The sequence below is a fragment of the Ursus maritimus genome, unplaced genomic scaffold (genome assembly GCF_017311325.1).
Source record: "Ursus maritimus isolate PB19 unplaced genomic scaffold, ASM1731132v1 scaffold_15, whole genome shotgun sequence".
In the NCBI taxonomy this organism is placed as follows: Eukaryota; Metazoa; Chordata; class Mammalia; order Carnivora; family Ursidae; genus Ursus; species Ursus maritimus.
The window spans coordinates 22619317-22638467 of record NW_024423897.1 but is presented as its reverse complement, the minus strand read 5'-3'; the positions used below and the strand labels follow the sequence as shown (position 1 = coordinate 22638467).

The 19151-nt window shown below is 55.1% G+C and overlaps 1 protein-coding gene and 1 long non-coding RNA gene across 7 annotated transcripts in view; one reads left to right on the top strand and one right to left on the bottom strand.

Annotated features, from left to right (window-relative positions):
* Window positions 1-19151, top strand: part of TCOF1 (treacle ribosome biogenesis factor 1) — a 38011-nt gene that overhangs the window by 6149 nt on the left and 12711 nt on the right. For 4 of the 6 annotated variants that reach the window (XM_040630405.1, XM_040630403.1, XM_008692510.2 and 1 more), the window contains exons 4-18: window positions 1695-1768; window positions 2500-2683; window positions 3293-3366; window positions 5170-5400; window positions 6674-6886; window positions 7107-7322; window positions 7487-7651; window positions 7844-8026; window positions 8190-8441; window positions 8532-8732; window positions 14057-14194; window positions 14380-14565; window positions 14643-14834; window positions 14997-15137; window positions 17299-17409. In XM_040630405.1, coding sequence (XP_040486339.1) covers window positions 1695-1768; window positions 2500-2683; window positions 3293-3366; window positions 5170-5400; window positions 6674-6886; window positions 7107-7322; window positions 7487-7651; window positions 7844-8026; window positions 8190-8441; window positions 8532-8732; window positions 14057-14194; window positions 14380-14565; window positions 14643-14834; window positions 14997-15137; window positions 17299-17409 — 2561 coding nt within the window. The remainder of the gene's footprint in view (window positions 1-1694; window positions 1769-2499; window positions 2684-3292; window positions 3367-5169; window positions 5401-6673; window positions 6887-7106; window positions 7323-7486; window positions 7652-7843; window positions 8027-8189; window positions 8442-8531; window positions 8733-14056; window positions 14195-14379; window positions 14566-14642; window positions 14835-14996; window positions 15138-17298; window positions 17410-19151) is intronic. The other 2 variants (XM_040630402.1, XM_040630404.1) reach the window with 2 other exon arrangements.
* LOC103664596 lies at window positions 775-7944 on the bottom strand. Its single transcript, XR_569085.2, has 3 exons — window positions 7839-7944; window positions 7005-7113; window positions 775-1033 (listed from the first exon to the last, which is right to left on the bottom strand). It is a non-coding gene; the product is annotated as an uncharacterized LOC103664596 (long non-coding RNA).

Sequence of the window (19151 nt, the reverse complement as noted above, 5' to 3'; positions counted from 1 at the left end):
GCCCCTTCCCCCCAAGCCCTCAGGACAGTTTGCTTTAACCGACACAACTATACCTCCACTGAGGGGTCGTCCCTTCCCTCTGCAAGAGGGTAATTTCTTGATTTTAAGTATATTTTCTGATTGTAAAAGAAATCTAGGATTTACTGTGGACTGTTCATTATAGGATATATGAAAATTACTGGTTAAAAAGACAGGAGAGGGGCACCTGGGTGGTACAGCGGTTAAGCGTCTGCCTTCGGCTCAGGGCGTGATCCCGGCGTTATGGGATCGAGCCCCACATCAGGCTCTTCCACTATGAGCCTGCTTCTTCCTCTCCCACTCCCCCTGCTTGTGTTCCCTCTCTCGCTGGCTGTCTCTATCTCTGTCAAATAAATAAATAAAATCTTTAAAAAAAAAAAAAAAAAAAAGGAGAAAAAATTACCCATATTCTTGCCACCTACAAGTTGGCAAATATTCTTCCATTTATTTTTCCTGAGCATGTTTTTAAAAATATTCAAGATCATATTGAATATATATCTTATATCTTTCTTAATCTTTTAAAATTACAAATGTAAAACAAGTTCACTTTGAACCATATGAAAGCATGTGGAAGAAAAATGAGAGGTTTTCTATTCTTCTCTCCTGGTTCGCCCCCCCCGAAATGTATCCTGGCGGGGAGCTCTCCATCTGTGCCCTTTGCATCTAGTCCTGCAGACGGCCGTCCATACGTGCACACATCCATTTCAACACACTGTGTAACACAAAAATGGGTGAATTTCGTACTATTTGGTATTAATGAATTTTTATTTAATGAATTTTATTGAGTGATAGTTTATGAATTTTTCCTGTGATAACAGAATCATAATTGAGTCCCCGTTGAGAGAAGCATATGGAAATATTTGTGGGCAGTGCGGTACAGTGTCTGGCTTTCTCTTCAGAATCATACTTGATGGGGAAGGGTGCCAGAGAGGCTGGTTGACATCACGTTGGCCACAAGTTGGTAATGGTTGGGACTGTGTGGTTCGCTGTACTTCCTCTCCACTTACAGATGTGTCTAAAATTAAAAAGAGAGGGAGATGGAGTTCAATGCCAGAAAGGGAGCCGTTCATCTCCACAGTGTCCTCTCGAGTGCACAGCACACCCTAGATATCTTGCCCTGTCTGAGATCTGGGGAGACAGTCCCCTGGTGTAAGAGCACCAGGAATCTGTAAGTCTCCACATCTGACCAGTTCCCGGGCCCATGGTTCAGCTGCCTTTCCACTAGAAACCCTTGAAATCCCAAGCACCTTTCTCAGTGGCCCAGGGACGGGCTGGCTAACCACTGCCCTGTCCTGCCGAGGGACTCTGGGACTGCAGGGTGGTAGCCTGTGGGGCTGGCCCACCCTGAAGTTGGCCCGTGCCATCGAGGTAGTGTGCAGCACGCCTGCGAGCCAGCCCTTTCCTCTGGGGGCTCCAGTGTCTCATGCCATCAGGGAGTTGGGACTCCCTGGGGGACGCGGACCCGTGGCTTTCACGTTGCCCTGCTCTCTTGCTCCTTCTGGATGTGGCTCCTGCGCCCCAGAGCTCTTTTCCACAGGTCTGGGCTCGGCCTCAGGTCCTCGTGCCAGCACCGGGCAGCCACACCGATTGAACCGTCAAGTGAGCTGAGACCTGTTGGCTGTTCTGAGTGAGAAAAAGCTCATCTGGCTCAGCCCATGGGTGTTTCTGTCTTGCAGCCCCAAGACTAGCATCTACCAACTCCTTGGTGGCGGGGTCGGTTTTGCCATCGAGCGCAAAAGAGAAAGACAAGGTGAGTAGGACCACCTTCCAAGCTGTGGCCTATCAGTGTGCAGCGCCCTAGGGGGACAGTCCCCTGCGTCAGAGAAGGATAGGGTTGTGGCTAAGGGTCCGACTTGGATCAGATGTCAGCGTTTATCACCAGCCATGTGACCCTGCTGCGTCCCTTCCCCTCTCTGGGCCTCAGTTTCCTTTTCTGTAAGGTGGGAACAATGCCCACTGCTTGGGCCACTGGGCACAGGATGCACCTGCAACACTTTCCCCCGTCATCCCTGCGTGCACCTGTTCAGCCAACAACTTGGGACCAATCTCGTTATTTTCCAGGCACTGTGGGAGGTGGTGGGGGCACCACAGTGAATAAGACACCTGTGGTTCTGAAAGCATGAAGCTCGTTTTCTAGATGAACCACTCAGAGTGGACGACCATGTGCTGGTAGTCCCTGTAGCGGCAGTACAGACGCACGAGGACGCGCGCCTGAGAGGCCTGGCACGCTAGCTGCAGTGCGAGGTAGTGCTGGGAACCGCAGCACGCCGCCCGTTACCGCTTAGCAAGTAACTCTGTGTCCCAGGACTGTGATTTGGCGTTCTCCAAACCTTTGCGGGCAGGTGCCACTGTCGGCCCCACCTTAAAGATGAAGGAACAGACCGAGGGAGGGAATTTGCCCAAGTTGCATGGCTGGGAAGAGGCCTGTGCTCGTCACTCACCAGGCCAACCCAGCGTGTCCGTCACCCCTGTCCTTTGTAGGCAAAGACCAAGAAAGCCGGCAAGACTAACTCCACACCACATCCAGCCTCTGGAAAGGCAGTGGCCCACCTTTTGTCTGGGAGGTCACCCAGGAAGTCAGCTGGGCCCTCGGCAAATACCATCCTGGTCTCAGAAACTGAGGAGGAGGGCAGTGTCCCGGCCCTCGGAACCACGGCCAAGCCTGGTGAGCAGCGAGGACCTCTAGACGCCAAGCCCCCTGAGTTTGTGTTGGGGAGGCAGGCCCCAGGCACTGCTTTATCAAGCTCTGGGACATTCTGGAAATTAGAGGTTTGTCTCCATGGCAGTAAGGGCTCCACACCTCAGTGAGGGAGGGTCTGCTGCAGGGACACATCAGGCTTTGCCAAGGTTGGAGCAGCATGGGTGGTGGCGGAGCATTTTCTGGCTTACTGCTCTCAGGTGGGTCCGAGGCCTACTGTAGAGGCTGAGACTAAAGTGAGAGGCCTGGGTTTGCCTCAGTTTCTCATGTCAAATAGGCATTTGCCTGCCTGCTCAGTGTGATGAGGACGGAAAGAGATCTTTGAGCCATCAGACACTGGCTTGTATGTGTTAGGACCTAGTCTGACCCTTCCCAGGGCCACAGAGGTGTGGGAACACGGGGATGCGAGGGGCACACGCCTCAGCTGTGGGGCTTCACGGTAGGTGGGGCCGAAGCACTCACGCGAGAGGCCAGTGCAGAGCACCTGACTCTCATTGGCTGGCGTGGCAGAGTGCTGGCGAGGGGAGAGGAGTCTGGAAGGGCAGGCCCTCAGTCCTCTCCCTCATCCTCCCTCAGGAATGACATCAGCCAACCAGGCCGACAGCTCCAGCGAGGAGACCTCGAGCTCGAGCGATGAGACATATGTGGAGGTAATTGCCACCATCCTCAGGAGCCACCCTCTGCAAACCAACTCTCGCAGAGGCGTGGCCAGGGCTTTGCACACCAATGGGGCCAAATCAGTTCAGCAAGTGTTTTGGGGGGACTGGGAGCTGGAAAGGCCGAGGCCTGGGGAGGAGAGCCAGGTGCTGCTCGTCGCACCTTGGGCATGAGAGAGGTCTCGGGGAGGAGAGACGCTGTCCTGTCTGTGAGACAAGGGAAGGCTTCTTGGGAGAGGTGGCACTGGAGCGGGGCCTTGACGCACAGGGGACTCACCAGGAAGGGATGTGGGGGGGAAGGGTGTTTAAGCAGCAAGAGCTGCACAAGGCAAGGCCCAGGGGTGGGAGGGCAGCCGTCCCGTGGTGTGGTCGGGTGAGTCGGGTGAGGGGCTCTGGGCCTGACGGTGAATGCCGGGCCTAGGTGCATGGTCAGGGATGGTCAGGTGTTGGTCTGTGGCCTTAGCCCTTCTCTGAACTGTGACCAGGGAGTCATTCTTTATGGGGCACCCAGGCCTTGGGAATGTAGTGGGAGGCAGGGCTGCATGATTCCCGCTGCCCTGGGGACAGGGAGGGGTCCTCAGAAGTTCGGCTGCTGTGCCGCAGGTTGCTAGGGGAAACGTAGAGAGCCCCGAGGGGCACCAACAAGAATGTGACGCCGTAGTCGAGGTGCAAGTTACCAAAGAGGGGTCAGAGTAGGCAGGGGCCGCGTTCCCCTGCCAGACCATGGGGACCAACGAGGAGTTTGGGTTGTACTCTAGGGTCTGTGAGAAGCCATCTCAAGGTTTTAGGCATGGAGGTGAGATGGCCTGATTTATGTTGGAGGAAGGTTGCTGGTTGTGGCCTCGGTTGGAGGACAGGGCAGAGGGAAAGTAGCGAGACCGTTGAAGCAACTGGCGGAGTGAGGCTGGTGGCAGGTTCCAGGGCGCCCACTAGAAAGGGCATGTGGAGGGAGAACCAGCAGGATTCAGGGGTGGTTGATGTGTCCAGAGTACCTTGCTTCCCGCCTCACCCAGTAACATGAAGGTGGAGACCTTCCTCCTGTCTGCCTCCTGTCTGCCGCTCCCCACCTCCCATCCCCACCTGGATACAGCCCTCAGGGTGCCCCGGGCTCCTGCCCTTCCCAGCCCTGCCACAGGAAAGGGGGCCACTCCTAGCCCCGGAAAGCCAGCAGTCAGACACACACTTGGGTGGGCCAGAGGCCAGCACAGGGCCCTAACAGCAGTGAGGAGTTTGTGATTGAGGACATGGCTGCCCCGGGAACCCGGGGCCAGGTGGAATCTGATGATGGAGGTGGAGGTAGGGCGCTGCCTGCCTTGGAAATGTCAGAATTTTAGAAGTCTAGGAAAGAGCCCACAGAGGAAAGGAATGTGCCCAAACAAGCCAGTGGCGAGACTGGAGTTCAAATCCTGGCCTCGCGGCCCTTGGGATGGCTGCCACGATCAGATACTGAAATCGAAGGGGCGGACGGGGTGAGCCTCCTGGTGGAGTGAGACTGCCCCTCTGTGCTGGACGGGCTCGTGCCAGGTGGCGGAGGAGCACCGTGTTGGAGGGTGCCCCCAAGGCCGCACAGACATGGGTTCTAGTGGTGACTTTGCCCTTCGTATTGGGGTTAAATGACTTAACTTCCCTGAGCTGCTTGTCCTTTTCTGGAACATGAGTGTACAGACAGCATCTGTCTCAGGGAGTTGTTTGAGAATCGGATAGTACGAGGAGAGGACTTTATAAGCCATGAAGCCTCTCCTACCCCTCAGAGGCAAAGATGATTAATTTCTCCCTAATTGCATTTTCTTGTTCCAGATGAAACCGTCAGTAAAACCACCCCAGGTCAAAGCCTCACCAGCCCCTGCCAAGGACTCTCTCGGGAAAGGGGCAGCCCCAGCCCCTGGGAAGGCAGGGGACGTGACACCCCAAGCCAGAGGAGGGGCCCTGACCCCAGCCAGCAAGGCCAAGGAGGCAGAAGAGGACTCAGAGAGCAGTGAAGACGAGTCTGGGAGTGAGGACGGGGCCCCTGCGGAGCCGCCCCACCAGGTGAGGCCTGGGGGAGGGAGATGCCCTCGGCATCCCCAGACTCCCCTATCCCTCAGCAGCCAGGGACTCTTCCGTGGCCCCCAGAGGCCGGCCGAATGGCTATGTGATGAGCCCTTCCTCTGCCAAATAAGACTCACTTTGGGGTTTGGAGAGCAGGAGGTGAGGGTGTGAAATTGAAGGGCAAGGACAGTTGGGCTTGCTTCAGCCACCTGTGGAAATTGCCCTTCTTGCCCAAGCAGCAGCCTAGAAGGGCTGCTTCCCACAAGGTGGTCCTGCACCCCACTCTGTCGGTAACTCCCCTTTACCTCAGTTCCCTTGTCTAGTGAATGGGATGTGGCCAGCTGGTCCTGTTGTGAAGGGACTTAAGTTTTCATCGCCTGGTCCTCTGGCTTCTCAGGCCAAATCATGGTTTGTTAGCTAACAGGAATCCTGTTAACTTCCATCTGCTGGGATCCCCTCCCGCTCGGCAGGTGGCCACACCTCTGGGGACACCTGAAGGGAAAGCAGGGGGGCTGGGAGGCTGTTGGGGTCGGAGAACAGGGGGAGGAAGCATCAGACTGTGGTGGGAAAAGGCCCCGCAGCCCTTAGCTGGCCAGGTGAGGCCCGGGAGGGGAGGTCCCGGTACCGGCCCAGGCCTGGATGCCCAGGGGCAGATGCAGTCAATAGGGTTCACTGTGCTGGGTGTTAAAGAGGAAGGTAAGGCGGGCTGGGCTGTAGGAATGGCAGTTAGAGTAGAGCGCTCAGGGAAGGCCTGACAGAGACACTGAGGATGTGAAGGAGCAGGGGGCACGTGCCACATGGACATTTAGACGAAGGTCCTTCCGACGGGGAGCCCCCAAGTGCCAAGGCCCTGATGTGGCAGTGACAGTGAGAATTGTCACACACGGTGCAGCCGTGGGCCAAGCCAGACTTGGAGCCTGTGCTCACAGAGCTCTCCTGCTGGCGGGGGAGCACCGCCGAGGGAGGCTCTGACCCCTGTGTATGGGCGACTTTGGGAGCAGTGCCGGGGCGTCAGAGCGGACTGCCAGAGGAACTGGTGCCTGTCTCAGACCCAGAAGAGGAGGCAGTGTGGTCTCCAAGTGAGATGGGCAGGGCTGTGAAGGCCCCAGGAGTGAGAGAGTGAAGCTGATAGGCCAAGCCTGAGCACCAGTCAAGGTAGAGAGTGAGGAGAGAAGCAGGGGCATCTTGTGAGCCCCAGCTGAGGCCTCCACTTTGTCCTGAAGGCACCAGAGATTAGGAGGAGAGGAACAAACCACCCTTCCTCTCTTACTAGGCGAAGGGCTCAGAGAAGATAGTCCAGGTCAGAGCTGCCTCGGGTCCTGTCAAGGGGACCCCTGGGAAAGGGGCCACCCCAGCACCCCCTGGGAAGGCAGGGCCTGCAGCTGCCCAGGCCAAGGCAGGGAAACCAGAGGAGGACTCCGAGAGCAGCAGTGAGGAGGAGTCCGACAGTGAAGAGGAGGCGCCAGCTGCCAAGACGCCACTTCAGGTGAGGCCTGGGGAGGGAGAGTCCGTGCAGCCCGAGCCCCTCCCCTGAAGGCCTTCTGAGGACTTGTTCTGCCCTCTGCAAGAGCCCTAGACATGCTCCGAGCCCCGCTCCTTCTCACCTGGGGTGCGTGTGGTGTCCTTTGCCCTGTCCGGTCTCTTGCGTCTCCTCCTCATGTCCACTCTCTGGGCTCCCTTCCCTGATTCCATTTGTCTCCCTCCAGTCGAAGCCTTCAGGGAAGACCCCCCAAGTCAAAGCTGCCTCAGTTTCTGTCAAGGAGTCCCCTAGGAAAGGGGCCCCTCCAGTGCCCCCTGGCAAGGCAGGGCCTGTAGCCGCCCAGGTGGGGAAGAGGGAAGAAGACCCGGAGAGTAGCACTGAGGAGTCCGGCAGCGAGGAGGAGGCCCCAGCAGCTGTGCCCCCAGCCAAGAGCCCTGCTCAGGTGAGGCTGCGGGTGCCCCTGCCTAGAGAGCCCGTCTGCGGGCTTGTCCTCCCTCTCCGCACCTGGGGCCCTGCGCCCTGCACTTGCCTTCCTCCCCTCCTGTCTCCCCTCGCGCTCAGTCCGCTGTGGGCCCCTGCCCTGATCCTGTCTTTTGTTACTCCCAGGCAAAGCCCTTGGGGCAAAACGCCCAGGTCAGAGCTGCCTCAGGTTCTGTCAAGGGGCCCCCTCCAAAGGTGGGACCAGCAGCCACCCCGGTAGGGAAACAGGAGGAGGACTCAGAGAGCAGCAGCGAAGAGGAATCAGACAGCGAAGGGGAGGCACCGGCCCAGGTGAGGCCCCTGACTGTAAGGCTCCTTCTCTCCTAGAGCACCAGCCCTACACACACACACACACCCACACACCCACACACACCCACACACCCACACACCCACCACCACCACCACCACCCCCCCCTCGGTTTGTGTCTCTGCACACAGCCATGCTCTCCACTCCCTCCCCTGATCCCGTGTGTCTCACTGCAGGCAGAGTCCTCTGGGAAAGTCCTTCAGGTCAGAGCTGCCTCAGGTCCTGCCAAGGGGCCCCCTCAGAAGGCAGGGCCTGTGGCCACCCAGGGCAAGGCCGAGGTGTCCAAGGATGACTCGGACAGCAGTGAGGAGGAGTCAGACAGTGAAGAAGAGGCGCCTGCAGCCATGGCTGCAGCCCAGGTGGGGCCCAGGAGGGGCTGCTCTGCAGCCTGACCTGACCACCCCCACCAGTCAGCTCCCTGGGGAGCCATGGGGAAGGATGGCAGCAGGGCTCCACCCCAGAGCAGATGGGGGTTCTGAATTCAGTCTCCTTCTCTAGCTTCTGACTTCTGCTTCCTCTCAGGCAAAACCAGCTATGAGAACACCCCAGACCAAGGCCTCCCCAAAGAAGGGCACCCCCATTACCCCAGCACCTGCCAAGGTCCCCCCGGTGCGAGTGGGCACGCCAGCCCCTTGGAAGGCGGGAGCAGCAACTTCTCCAGCCTGCACCTCATCCCCAGCTATGGCCAGGGGCACCCAGAGGCCGGAGGACTCATCAAGCAGCGAGGAGTCTGAGAGTGAGGAGGACCCTGCTCCGGCCCCAGCTGTGGGACAGGTGAGGCCAAGTTTATTCACCGGACTCAGGGCCAGTGTTCATGTGGCCTCTGGGGCATCTGTGACCCGCTTCTCTTCCCTGTCATTCCAGGCAAAGCCTGTGGGGAAGGGTGTCACCGTAAAAGCTGCCTCCACACCCACCAAGGGGCCCTCAGGCCAAGGGACTGCCCCAGCACCCCCTGGGAAGGCAGGGCCTGCAATGGCCCCGGTCAAAGCTGAGGTGCAAGAAGACTCCTCAGAGAGCAGTGAAGACGACTCCGACAGTGAGGAGGCAGCCAAAGCTCCAGCCCAGGTGAGGCCGACGAAGAGCCAGCCCATCCCACCCACACCAGAGCCTGGGGCAGGGCTGAGGAGAGGCTTTTCTGGGCTGCCCCCGGTGTGCAGAAACCTCAGGGGCAGCCTCAGCTCAGCCTCCTTCCCTACTTTTCACTGTCTCCTCCACCTGTCAGAGACAGCAGGGTCTCCCCCGTGGCCTTTTGAGCTCCTGTTGAGATTCCTTATGCCTTCCACACGCTCTGTAGAGCACCCCATCTGCCAGGTGCTGTCCCGGCTCCCTCAGGGAGTCCCCAGTCTAGGCAGGGGCCGTGGACGTGTGCCCAGGTTATTCCGGCATGGTGTGCTGAGGTTGAGAATAGAGCACGTGCCCGGACTAACAGCATGGCAGTTGATAGCATCTAGGGGTTTCCAGGAATGAGGGCCTCCTGGAAAGTGGCATTGGGAACTGTGGGCTAAAAGAGCTGGCCAGGTGAAGTGGAGTGTTCCAGGCAAAGAAACTAGCGTGTGTGAAGGCCCAGAGGGTGGTAGAGCACCTAGCCTGAGTGAACCGCCCCAAGCCGAGCATTTTGGTGGAATCACTGAGGGAGATGGTGTGGCAGGGGCCGACTACCTGAGTTCAAGTCCCAGCTTCGTGTTCTAGCAAGTGACGGAATCCATCCAGGGCCTTTGTTTTACTCTTCTGTAAATTGGAAATCAACCTTCACAGGATTGGGAATATAACGAGATCTCACCTGCCACACCCAGCAACGGGCCTGCGCATTGCTGGCTCCCTTATCTGCCTCCCTGAGGGTGGGCCAGGCTGATGGGGAACAGAATCAGGAGTCCTCACCCAGTCCGGAAGAGATAAGTGGGGAAAAGTGAAGATCACTCATGCTCTGTGCTCACTCTCCATTTTATTATTTGTAATTGTCACTCTTTCCCCCACCCAGTAACCACTCAGAGGTTAGTCATTTCTTTTTTTTCCCCTATACCAAAGCACACATTTTCTATGGATTTTTTGGGGGGGAGGGGTCCCCTTCTCCTTGTTGCCTTGTGGGACCCAGGTTCCTGTGGTTCCCCTAATGAGGTTTTGACCTGTGTGTGGGCCCTGCTGGAGTCCCAGCCCAACAGCTCCTATCCCGTAAGCTATAGACACATCCCAGACCAATGCCTGAAAAGTTTCATTGTGCTCATTGCTTAAGTATTTGTCTTCCCACCTGAGCCTCCCACCAGTACCATTTGCTTTGGTTTCTGGAGGAGGAAATTAGAGTTTGGGAGAGTTGTTTGCTGACCTGCTTCGGCCCAGCCAGCCAGTGAGGGTCCAAGCTGGGCCCGGGCCCCAGTGTGCCTGCCTCAAAAGCCTTTGGCTTGCACACATCCTTCTGCTTCATCTTGGCCCAAACTTTTCCAACCACAGACATGATTATGCTCTGGGGCCTTAGTTTCTTCCAAGGTGCAAAATAAAGCGGCTAATCTCTTTCTAGGGGCCCAGCTTTGTAGCCGGATGCCTTGTCAGAAGATGGTGCCTCGCCTAGCTTCAGGAGGCCTGAACTGCCTCCACTGAGACAGGCTGGTCTGATAGGAGTCTTGTCTGAAGAATAAGGATAATCCTCTGTTGGGGGGTTCTGGTGAGGATGAAATGAGAGAATCCTTATATGGCCTCCCTCTCAAAATGCCCTCTGTACACACTCAGTCGGTCCCACACTGCTCAGTATCGCTGGGGTCAGGTGAGTCAGATAGTCTTTGGGCCAGCTCAGAGGAAACCGTCCATGTGAGAGCTGACGTTCAAAACAAAGTAACAAAGACAGGACTGGTCTGGAAAACCAGGTGTGCCAGAGACTGAGGAATGTTCTCCGTTGAAATGCCATAGGAAGAGAGCCCTTGCGTGAAAAGGGTGGGAGAGATGGCCAGTCAGCATGTGATGACTGGCTGAATGAGTGGTAGGGTGCCTTCAGGGCCCAACCTCGTGTTATATGTTGATCGTACGTCTTCTGTTAAGATTTTATTTGTCAGAGAGCACAAGCAGGGGGAGCAGCAGGCAGAGGGAGAAGCAGACTTCCCACTGAGCAAGGAGCCTGATGCGGGACTCAATCCCAGGACCCTGGGATCATGACTTGAGCTGAAGGCAGACACTTAACCGACTGAGCCACCCAGGCGTCCCTGTTGATCTTGTATCTTACGACTTTACATTTGCTCACCTGTTTTCCTGGCTTTTGTAGATTCCTTGGGATTTTCTATATACAAACCATGTTGTCTGTGAATAAGGACAGTTCTACCTTTTCCTCTTCAATTTAGACTGCATTTATTTCTTTTTCTTGCCTTACTGCAGTGGCTAGATCCTCCAGTACAATGCTGAATAACAGTGGTGAGAACAGACACCCTTGCCTTGTTTCTCATTTAGGTTATAGCATTCAGTCTTTCACTGTTGAGTATGATTTTAGCTCTAAGTATTTCAAAGATGCCCTTTATCAGGATGAAGAAGTTCTTTTTTTAAAAGATTTTATTTTTAAGTAAGCTCTACACCCAGCATAGGGCTTGAACTCACAACCCCAAGATCAAGAGTCACATGCTATACCGACTGAGCCAGTCAGCGCCCCAAAGAAGTTCTTTTCTGTTCTTAGTTCATTGAGTTTTTGTTATGAATTGAAGTTGAATTTTTGTTAAATGCTTTTTTCTGTTGAAGCGATCTTACTGTTTTTTTCCTGTTCTATTAATGCAATATATTGCTCTTGATTTTCAGGTGTTAAATCAACCTTTCGTTCTTGCTATAAATCCCACTTGGTCATGCTGTATATTCCTTTTTCTTTGTTGCTGGATTTGGTTTGCTAAGGTTTTTGTGTCTATATCCATCAGGAATATTAGTCTATGGTTTTTGTGTAGTGTCTTGGCCTGGGTTTGGTATCCAGCTCATATTGGCCTCATGAAATGGATTTGGTAGTGTTCTCTCCTTTGTTTTCTGACAGTTTATGTTGGATTGGTATTATTTCTTCTTCCTCAATGGAATTCACCAATAAAAACACTTGGGCCTGGATTTTTTGTGTGTGGACGATTTTTAATTACTAAATCAGTTTTGAAAATTACTATTGGTCTATTCAGGGTTTTTTGCTTCTTGAGCCAGTTACATTTTATACCTTCTGGTAATTTTGTGCACACTTAATAATTTGTGCCTTTTGGGGCGCACAGTCAGCTGACTTCCGACTTGGTTTTGGCTCAGGTCATGATCTCAGGGTTGTGGGACTGACCCCACATAGGGCTCTGCGCTCAGCAGGGGGTCTGCTTGACTCTCTCGCTCCCACTGGTGTGCTCTTGCTCTCCCTCTAAAATAAACCTTTAAAAATAATAATAATTTGTGCCTCTCTAGAAACTTGTATGTTTTCATCTCCATTATCTAATTTGTTGGCATAAATTTGTTCATAATATTCCCTTATAATCTTTCTTAATTTCCATTGGGCCTATAAGTGATGTCCTGCTTTCATCCTAATTTTCAATAATTTGTGTCTTCTGTCCTGTTTCTTTGTCAGCCTAGCGAAAGACTTAACCTATTTTGTTGTTCTTTTCAAAGAAATAACTTGTAGTCCCATTGCTTTTTCTGTCATTTTCTGTTTTTTATTTCGTTAATGTCCACTCTGATCATCATTATTCCTTTCTTCAGGACTGATTTGCTCTTCTCTTTCTAGCTTCTTTTTTTTTTTTTTTTAAGATTTTATTTATTTATTTGACAGAGAGAGAGACAGCCAGAGAGAGAGGGAACACAAGCAGGGGGAGTGGGAGAGGAAGAAGCAGGCTCCCAGTGGAGGAACCCGATGTGGGGCTCGATCCCATAACACCAGGATCATGCCCTGAGCCAAAGGGCAGACGCTTAACGACTGAGCCACTCAGGCGCCCCTCTTTCTAGCTTCTTAAGATGGAATCTTAAATTATTTATTGTAGCTCTTTTTTTCCCCTAATGTAAGTATTTAAAACAATGAATTTCCCTATAAGGACTGCAGTAGCTTCATCCCATGAATTTTGAAATGTTGGTTTCTTTTATTCTTATTCTTTGAACCATGGGTTATTTAGAAGTGGGTTAGATTCCAAATGTCTGGGACTGTGTAGATTGCTTTCTTTTTTTCTTTTTAAGATTTTATTTATTTATTGAGAGAGAGAGAGAGCACAAGCATGGGAGGGACAGAGGGAGAAGCGGACTCCCTACTGGGTAGGAAGCCAGACCTGGGGCTTGATCCCAGGGTCCCGAGATCATGACCTGAGCCAAAGGCAGGCGCTTAACTGTCTGAGCCACCCAGGCGCCCCCTTGTGATCGATTTCTAATTTAATCCCTCTATGCCAGAAAATATATTTGGTGTGATTTCAGTCTTTTTAAATGTATTGAGACTTGTGAGGTCAACTTAGTCCTGGTGTCTTTTCTGTTTTCTTAAGTGAATGTCAAAGACATGGCTCCCCTCTGGATGACTTTTCTGTGCTGATGAGCGCCTGACTTCAGCCAGGCATAGTCGTTGCTTTAGAGGGCTTTCTTTCTTGAAGTACAGTTCTTAGTTTCACTTGGTGTCGTGTGGATGTCGTGTCACTGATCAGATGACATGAGGCAGGGGCCTCCAAATGAGGCAGGGGCCTAGAGACACTGCCTGATGCCTCATTCTACCTCCTATTAGCCTGGTTTGCTTTCACACTACTGTCAGCGATCTCACCGCCAAAGATTTTACTCTTCGTTGCCCTCGTCTCTCTAGGTCTGTGTTTGCTTGGATACCCCAAGAAGGTTTTGGGGAATCCCTTGGATATCAGTTAAGATTAGGTTAAAATGAAGAAAACTTCAAGCCATGGTTTTCTGTCTTGTTCTGCCATTCTGAGTACATGGCTCCTGCCTCATAGACTAAGATGGCTGCTAGAGCTCCAGCTGTTACCTCAGCATTTCTTCCAGCTGGGAGGAAGAAGACCCATGTTTTCTACCTGTGTAAGAAACTTGAATGGTATCCTCGACTTCCATTCTGTTAGCCAGAAGTTAAACTCGTGGCTGCCTGGCTGAAAAGGGAGCCTGGAAAATACCTCTGCCCTGGGTAGGCACATGCTTAGCCAACATGAAGAAAAGTGTTCGCGATAACGAGTTTATGTGCCAGGCACCATGCTAAACACTGTGACTCTCCCATTTAATCCTTGTGAAAACCCTGTGGGTGGGCCTTGTTAGCCCCATTTTACAGAGAAGGAAACTGAGGCCCAGAGAGGTCAGTGATTTGCCCAGATTTGCACAACAGTTAACTGGAGGAGCAAGAATCCAGACTCAGGCATCTGACTCCAGAATCGATGTTCTTGGCTTAACCACTCTGCTGCATCTCACCTTTTCCCTTCTGTAATTCCTGCTTCTTCCAGGTGAAGGCCTCAGTGAAAACCCCGCAGAGCAAAACCAACCCAGCTCCCGCTAGAGCAGCTTCAGCCAAAGCGGCAGCAGCCGCTCCGGGAAAAGTGGTCCCTGCGGCTGCTCAAGCCAAGCAGCAGTCCCCGGCCAAGGCAAGTGAAGCCCAGGAGGCGCCAGAGGTGGGGTGGAGAGGAGGGCCACGCAGTTGGCTCAGCCCAGCCAGGGCCCTGCACAGGCGGGAGAGACTTCTGCACAGTCACACCGTGGGAGGGCGTAACCTAAATGGAACCATGCTGTCTGCCTCCTTCCCTAATACTGTTACCTTCTCACAATTCAGGTAAAGCCACCAGCAAGAACCCCCCAGAGCAACGCCGTCTCCGCGAGGGGCCAGGGGTCCGTGCCAGCCGTGGGGAAGGCAGTGGCCACAGCAGCCCAGGCCCAGCCGGGGCCAGTCAAGAGCCCACAGGAGGACTCAGAGAGCAGCGAGGAGGAGTCGGACAGTGACGGGGAGGCCCCCACCCAGGTGAGGCCCGGGGAGAGTGGAGAACAACTCTTCAGTCCCTTTGGCGCTCTCACCTAATTCTGTGTCTCTCATGCCAGGCGAAGCCCTCAGGGCACACCCCCCAGGTCAGAACTGCCTCAGCCCCTGACAAGGGGTTCTCCAGGAAAGGGGCTGCAGCAGCCGCTCCCAGGAAGACAGGAGCCACAGCCAGCCAGGCCGGGAAGCCGGAGGAGGACTCGGAGAGCAGCAGTGAGGAGGAGTCGGACAGCGAGGAGGAGGCGCCGGCCCAGGTGAGGCCTAATGAGGAAGCCGCTGCAACACCAGGCCTCTGAGCCGCCACCACCCACTCCTCGCTCACGACTTGGGTTCAGGGCCAGGTGAGGAAAGAAGACCAGATGAAAGCCGTGACTCCTGGACCCTTACGCCAGCTGCTGTCCTCTGTGTCTCTTCAGGGGAAACCTGCCGTGAAGCCCCCCCAGACCAAGGCCTCCCTGATGAAAGGTGTCCCGGGCACTCCCGCACCTGCCAAGGCCTCCACAGCACAAGCGGACACACCAGCCCCACAGAAGGCTAGACCAGCAATTCCTGCCAAGGTAAATGAGGCCAGGAGTCCCAGGATGTCACAGGGAGTCTCGAGGAGGCTTGGGCTGTGATGCAGGTACCAGGAGGCACTGGGGAGCTAGAGGAAGCCCCCTCCCTCACCTGGGCCTGGGACCCCAGGAAGGCACGTGCATCTGCCCAGGGACAGCTCAGCTGGGTGAAGCCTGGGGAAAGGGAGGGAGGAGCCGACTTCTATCTGGACGATTTCCCTTCTGTCTGTGTGCAGAAAGCAGCAGGGGTGGCTTTGTCCTGCAGAAGTTCAGGGACACAGACTCCAGGACGTAGAGGGTTCGCAGGTGTGATGGCCTGGCAGCTGACATTGAGCCTTGCTGTCAGGAGAGGCAGTAGAAGGTCGTGGTGGCAGCCAGGGCAAACTGGAGAGCTCTGGTCCCAACTAGAGAGACGGTCCTCATCAGCTCCAGCGGTCGATTGTGACCTTGTGGAACCGTACCTGTGTGTGGCCAACATCTTCGTTTCTTAAGGGAAGCTGGAAATCCCTGTGCCAGGCCGAGCTCCAACCCCTCTTAGATTGCTGTTTTCTTTAGGAGTTAAACAAGCACCAAGAAGTCTCTTAAATGCTCCTAGCACTGCCGTCAGCACATCAGACCAGCCCCGGGTGCTCTTTCTCACTGGTAGAGACTAAGGGGTGAAAGATGTTGGCTCTGCCTTTACAGGGCCTGTAGTCAGTAGGGCAAGATGAAGTAGCAGATTATTGGAGAAGATTCTGGTAGTGTTCTGTCTGATGGAGCTGGGAGAACAGGTCTCTAAGAGGCCAGAAGAGACGGTTGAGCAGAGCTTGAAGGAAGACCAGGGGTTCACCAGACAAAAGTGGAGCCAGGCACTCCGGCGTGGGGGGTTGCCAGGGGAGGGAGTGTGAAGTCAGGCGGGTTCCACAAAGGCCAGCCACGCTGTAGGCAGTAGTCGCTTCCAGTTGTTCGTTACCAGGCACATTTATGGGGGCCTAAATGCCAGGCTAAGACACAGGGCTCCCAGCCATGTTTAGACATAGCAGTATTTTGGTTTGTTTTTTAAGTTTGAAGTGGGTTCCTGGATCAGGACAGCCTACTCTGCGGGAGAGAACCTAATTCCAAGAGCTTAAAGTGGGACCGGTTACCTCGTAGCGCACGAAGCTTTGGGGTAAAGCTGCTCTAAAGGTGGTTCCTTCGGCCTGGCATCGTGGGGGACCCAGATTTCTTCCGTCTTACGCTCATTGTCATGGCGGGGTGCAGCATCTCCAGAAGAGCTAGGAAGTCCCCCAGCTGACCTCCCTTCCCCTCACCTCGTTGCGCTGGTGAAAAAAACCAAGGCCGCCCACTGATAAGGGGCCTCTGGTTCTGTGATTGGCTGGGAGAGGGGCCCACCCTCCCCAGAGCGTGGTGAGGAGTGGGGGGCTAGCAGACCAGAGTCGGGGTTCTGTTAGCAAGGGAGAGACGGGGGCACAGCTATGGCGCTGTGCGTTGTCGCTGACCCATTTAAAAAGTAGGAAACAGCACAAATCAGGATCTTCTCACTGCTCTTGAGAAATTGGACTCGGGCAACATGGGTGGCTCTGCCACTTTGCTTGGTCGGACTGAGTCGTGAAGGGGGGCCTCTGCCCCTGCCCTGGGCTTCCCTGAGCTGGTCACCACCAGTGCCTCTCCTCCTCTGCCCCCGCCCCTACCGCAGCTCCTGCCCAGCCAGCCCCCCTCATTTAGGCCTGGTCTGGAGGAGGGGGCGGCAGACTTGGGACACTTCCGGCTGGCTCGTGCTTTTACCTGGGGGTGTTACAGCCAGATGTGAGCACGCTGGGACTACTGGCTCACCTCTGCAACCTGTCCCAGGCTGCTGTCTCCTCTCATCCCGAGGCCTGGCCAACAGCACCGCAGCCCTCAGGATTTAGTGGGGTCTGACTCCTATGTCCCTTTCAAGTTCAGAGTCAGCTCTGGAGGGAGCATTAGCAGAGTGGAAGCCTGTGTTTCCAGTGGCCGTGGGGCATACCGGACCAGTAGCTGTCCTCCCGTGTGTGTAGTAATGGGCCAGTAGCTGTCCTCCCATGGACAGCCAGCATATGAGAGGGTCCTTGCTCACTGTCTGTGGTTTCCCCACCCCAGACCCTCAGTCGTGTTCCCCCTCAGCTAACACCCCTGTCCCTTACCCGTGTGCTTGTCCCCTCAGAAGGAGGCTAACTCCAAAGCTGCCAGAAGCAAGCCCCTGGCCCCAGCACCCCCAGAGAAGAACGCAGAGGGGTCCTCAGAGAGCAGTGACGAGGAGCTGCCGGCCAGCCAGGTAGGCCCTTCTTTCTCTTTGGGACACTGCGGACACGGGGCAGCAGGCCCCTGGGAAGGGGGGAGTGAGGGCAGACCTTTGCCATTTAAACAGCACTTCACGGTCTCCCAGTTGATCATTCCTCTACCCCGGGAGGTAGGCAGCAGAGCATCATTGAACACAGAGCCAAACCGTGGAGGGTCAGTGCTGGCTCTCCCAGCCGCCAGTTCTGTGACCCCGGGCACACCCTAACCATCCTGAGGCCCGGACATCTGCACCGGAAGCAGGCAGGGTAGCGGTCCTCCCCCCGCGCCTGTGCGCAACATGCTGCCTGATGGGGAGTGCTTGTTTCTCCAGAAGGGCATGCACTGTGGCCCATTTGACGCATCAGGAATCAAAGCCCAGTGAGTTGAAGTCCATTTCCCAAATTCTCATGACCCATAAGAAGCCAGGGTAGGGGCGGATGCTGGCCCCCTGGCTCCCTGTACATCCCTGCTTGCCGTTTGGGACCGGGAGCCTTCTCCGCAGGGCTTGTCCCAATCCAGGGGGCATGTCCGGGACCTCACTCCGATGCCCGTGGCGTGCATTCACGTGCTCTGTGCACCCGAAGGTTGGGACCAGGCCCACCTTGTCTCCCCAGCTTGCTAAGTCCAGGCCTCTGTGTGAGCCCCAGCCTTTCCGGCAGATGGCAGTGCCCTTTGTCCTGTAGCCCCAGGTACCTGGACGCCTCTGCCAGGTCCCCTCAGGGTCACTGGAGTCCTGCAATCGCCAGACCCTCTCCTTAACCACCTCTCTCGTGTACCTACCGTACTGCGTGCTGATCGGTCCAGCGGTGACGTCTGATGCTGTGTGCCACCCCCAGTGATGGGGTGGGGTGCTCGCTGCCGTTCTCTGCTCCGTAGCCCCGGTGATAAAAGTCCTGATGACCGGCTACACCTAATGTTATCAGTCACTTTCTGTGTGCCGAATCCCGTACTTCATTTTTCTGCTCGGTCCCCACAGCAGCCCTGAGGGTAGGTCCTTCTTTTATTCCCGTTCGAAGGAGGAAGGAGTGAGGCTCAGAGAAGTTGAGTGACCTGCCCTGGTGTCCCATGGCCAGGAACAAGCGGACAGACCTGGCGTTTGAATACAGGCCGTCCGTACTGTGTCCGTGGCCTGGCCCTTGCCTGTGCTGTCCTCTCTCCAGGGCAAGAGGAGGGTGACCTGGGCTTTGCCCTCTGGCGGTCCGGGCGCCCTGAGAAGGCCGCCTCCCTCCCTGAGCAGGATCGGGACAGCTGGGAGGGAGGGGGCTGCCTCGCCCTGCTTGCGGGGGCAGAGTAACACAATTAAAATGAGCGTCATGCTTAAACTGAACCATTTAATTGGTACGTTAGTCCTGAAGATTCTGGAGTCCCTATTAAAAAAGAAACAGGAAAAAAGTTGGCATTTTGTGCATTTCCCTAGGAGGATTTAGGGGAGACAGAGCAGCCTGAGGAAGCCACAGCCTCTGCTCACCGCTGGAGGGGTTTCAGCTCCTTCCCCCCCAGCTCCCTCATTATGATTAGTGTCACTGTTTCGCATCGGTCAAGTACTCCTCGATGGACGAGCTTCACTCTGTTTTTATTAGCCTATCAGTGGAGAAAAGGGATCGATGCCAGAGTTGTGGGCAGAGCTTCAGGCTGAGAGGCAGGGGCGACTGTGGCTCCATTCCTAGGCTCCCTCTCTGTGCCTCAGTCTCCCCACCTGCAAGGATGGACCCCAGACTCTGTCTCTGAGATACACGT